Here is a 2,398-nt window from a genome sequence, read left to right on the forward strand (position 1 = left end):
TCGGGGGCTGGTCTGCGTCGGGTCCATGTCACTGACACCTGGTGACGTCCTGCATGTGGAAACCTGCCTTTGGCTCCGTCCAAACCAGCACGTCACCGGCAGCCGGAAAGGCTTCCGGGCTGTGGCTTGAGGTGGCCGGTAACGTGACAACTTTCTTCCCAGCCCCGTACCCCAGATCACCTGGAGGAGGGGCGGCGGGCTGCCCTTTCCCGGGAAAGTGACGCAGAGGAAGGCGGGCGGCGTGCTGGAGGTCCCCGACTTCCAGCAGGAGGACGCCGGCTCCTACGAGTGCATCGCCGAGAATTCACGCGGGAGGAACGCGGCTCGGGGACGCCTCACGTACTACGGTGAGCACGGGGCGGCCGGGGGCCGGGGGCCGACCTGCAGCGGCTGTCCTAGCCACGCTGCTGCCGCTGGGGACGGGCCGGTCCGGTGGGACGCTGGGCCCGGCAGGTTCTGTTCTGCGTTCTGTTGAAAGAGGATAAATGCCCATCGTAAAGGGAACTGGAAAAGAATTTTGCGGTGGGGCCGGAGGCGTAGGAGATGCTTTTTGCATTTTAAAACGATTCAGGGGAGAATGAACTAGTCCCCTTTTTTCCCTGAGAATAACCTTTCACACATTTCACCGTTTCGAGGAGCGACGTTCTCAGTCCACCCTTTGTGGAAGCTGTGGTTTCGCACCTTGTTGTCTTTATGAGGCGGAAAGAATCTGTCTTCCCTGCCTTGGAAGCCGCGGCTCGCCCGGGCTCCGCCGCGGCCTCGCCGTCTCTCCGTCCCTCGCGGCTGCGCCTCTGCCGCCTCCGATCTGCGATCACGTCTATTTGACGCGCTGTCAGTTCGGTTGGGAAAGGGTAATAGCGTTATCTTTACTTACAGACCGTGTATAGGAAAACTCAATAGTCTTTTCGGAGTTTGTTTCCCATTTCCTTTCACTGAAGAATACTAGTTTTTGATGAATGCATATTTGGAAAACACAAGTCTGTGGTTTTATGAAGTGCACTTCAAATACGTGACGACGTCAGCGCTTCGTCGCTACAGCTCACGCCGATGGGGCCGACCGCTTCTCTGACAGGCAGCCGCCTCGTGTCCCGTGTAGTCCGGGAACTGGGAGTTGAAGCTGTTCGCAGTGCTCACGTACACACTGCGAGAGGAGGAAGTTGGGAAGTAGAAAATGCGTTTCAATGTAACGTGGAAAGCAATTTTGGACTGAACTGTGCCTCGGAGTGGGCAAGCAGTCTGTGTGAAAAGCAGTAAGGTAGAGCTTAGGCGGGCCCGTGTTCTCTGAAAGCCAGACGGCTACATTTTCACTGCGGTTTTGTTTTCTATGAAAGCAGTTTTACGAGATGGGAATGGGAAGGCCCATCTGCCCCTGGCTGCAGTGAACAGGACGGGACACACTGCGCCCCCACGTGGAGGGTGTGCGGTGGGACCCCAGCTCGGTCAGGCATGGGGGGCTGGGGCGGGGGGCGGGGCTCGGCTCACTTCGGGGGGGGCACAGGCTGAGGCTCCGCGGCCTGCACTGTGTGTCGAGCGCCTGTCACCGTGAGTGGTGTGTTGCTTTCATCTGTAAGAGCATTTTCTAAATAGCATCTTCTGAAACCTAAGAGGGGATGATGAATCCACTCGATACAGCTGATTTGCATGCGTAATTGAAGGTCGCACGCAGTACTTTTTCATAAGAAAGCGTGTGATTCAAATTGAAGCAATTTATCCACCTTTTCCTGCCTTCACTTAATTCTCACAGCGGCTCCTAAGACTTAGCTCGCTGGTCCATAGTTAATTAAGACTTATTTCTAAGTTGAAGGGAATATAATTTCTCCCTCAGCTACAAAAGTTTCTCTTCTTTGGCTGTTAATTTTCAGTGCGTAATTAAGACTAGCATCCGCTGTCATTCGCGGATTAAGTTGTCATCAGTTGTGAACTCGTGATTCAAACGCAGACTTGGAGAAGAAAACCTGTTTCGTGTACCTGCGTGAACTGCCTCCCGACCGACATCCGGAGAACGTAACACAGTGCGCGGGAGTCGACCGCACAGAATGCACGTTGCGCTGGGCGTAGGGGCCACAGACGCAGCATCCGTCCTGGACGGATGAGCATCTCACAGATCCTGGGAGTGAGATCCTAGGGCCTTCGCCACTGTGCGCTCAGAGTCCCTCGCTCAGCCTGAGAGCCAGTGACGGCTACGTGGCCGAGCAGGCACTTGCATGTGCCGGGTGAACTGAGAGTTTGTTTCGTTGCAGCGAAGCCTCACTGGGTCCAGCCCATCGAGGACGTGGAACTCGCGGTGGAAGACAGTCTGTCCTGGCAGTGCCGGGCGGGCGGGAAGCCCACACCCTCCTACCGGTGGCTGAAGGACGGGGCGGCCCTGGCACTCGAGGTGAGGCCCCGTCCGGCGTCC

At 56.6% G+C, this 2,398-nt stretch overlaps 1 protein-coding gene across 1 annotated transcript in view; it reads left to right on the forward strand.

Moving 5' to 3' along the window:
• The window catches only part of LOC102897018 (contactin-3), a 78,091-nt gene that overhangs the window by 27,623 nt on the left and 48,070 nt on the right, over positions 1-2,398 (forward strand). Inside the window, exons 7-8 of the mRNA XM_015587171.1 lie at positions 163-347; positions 2,241-2,377. Of these exons, the coding sequence (XP_015442657.1) occupies positions 163-347; positions 2,241-2,377 (322 nt within the window). The remainder of the gene's footprint in view (positions 1-162; positions 348-2,240; positions 2,378-2,398) is intronic.

This window comes from Pteropus alecto, unplaced genomic scaffold, assembly GCF_000325575.1.
Source record: "Pteropus alecto unplaced genomic scaffold, ASM32557v1 scaffold53, whole genome shotgun sequence".
NCBI lineage: Eukaryota > Metazoa > Chordata > Mammalia > Chiroptera > Pteropodidae > Pteropus > Pteropus alecto.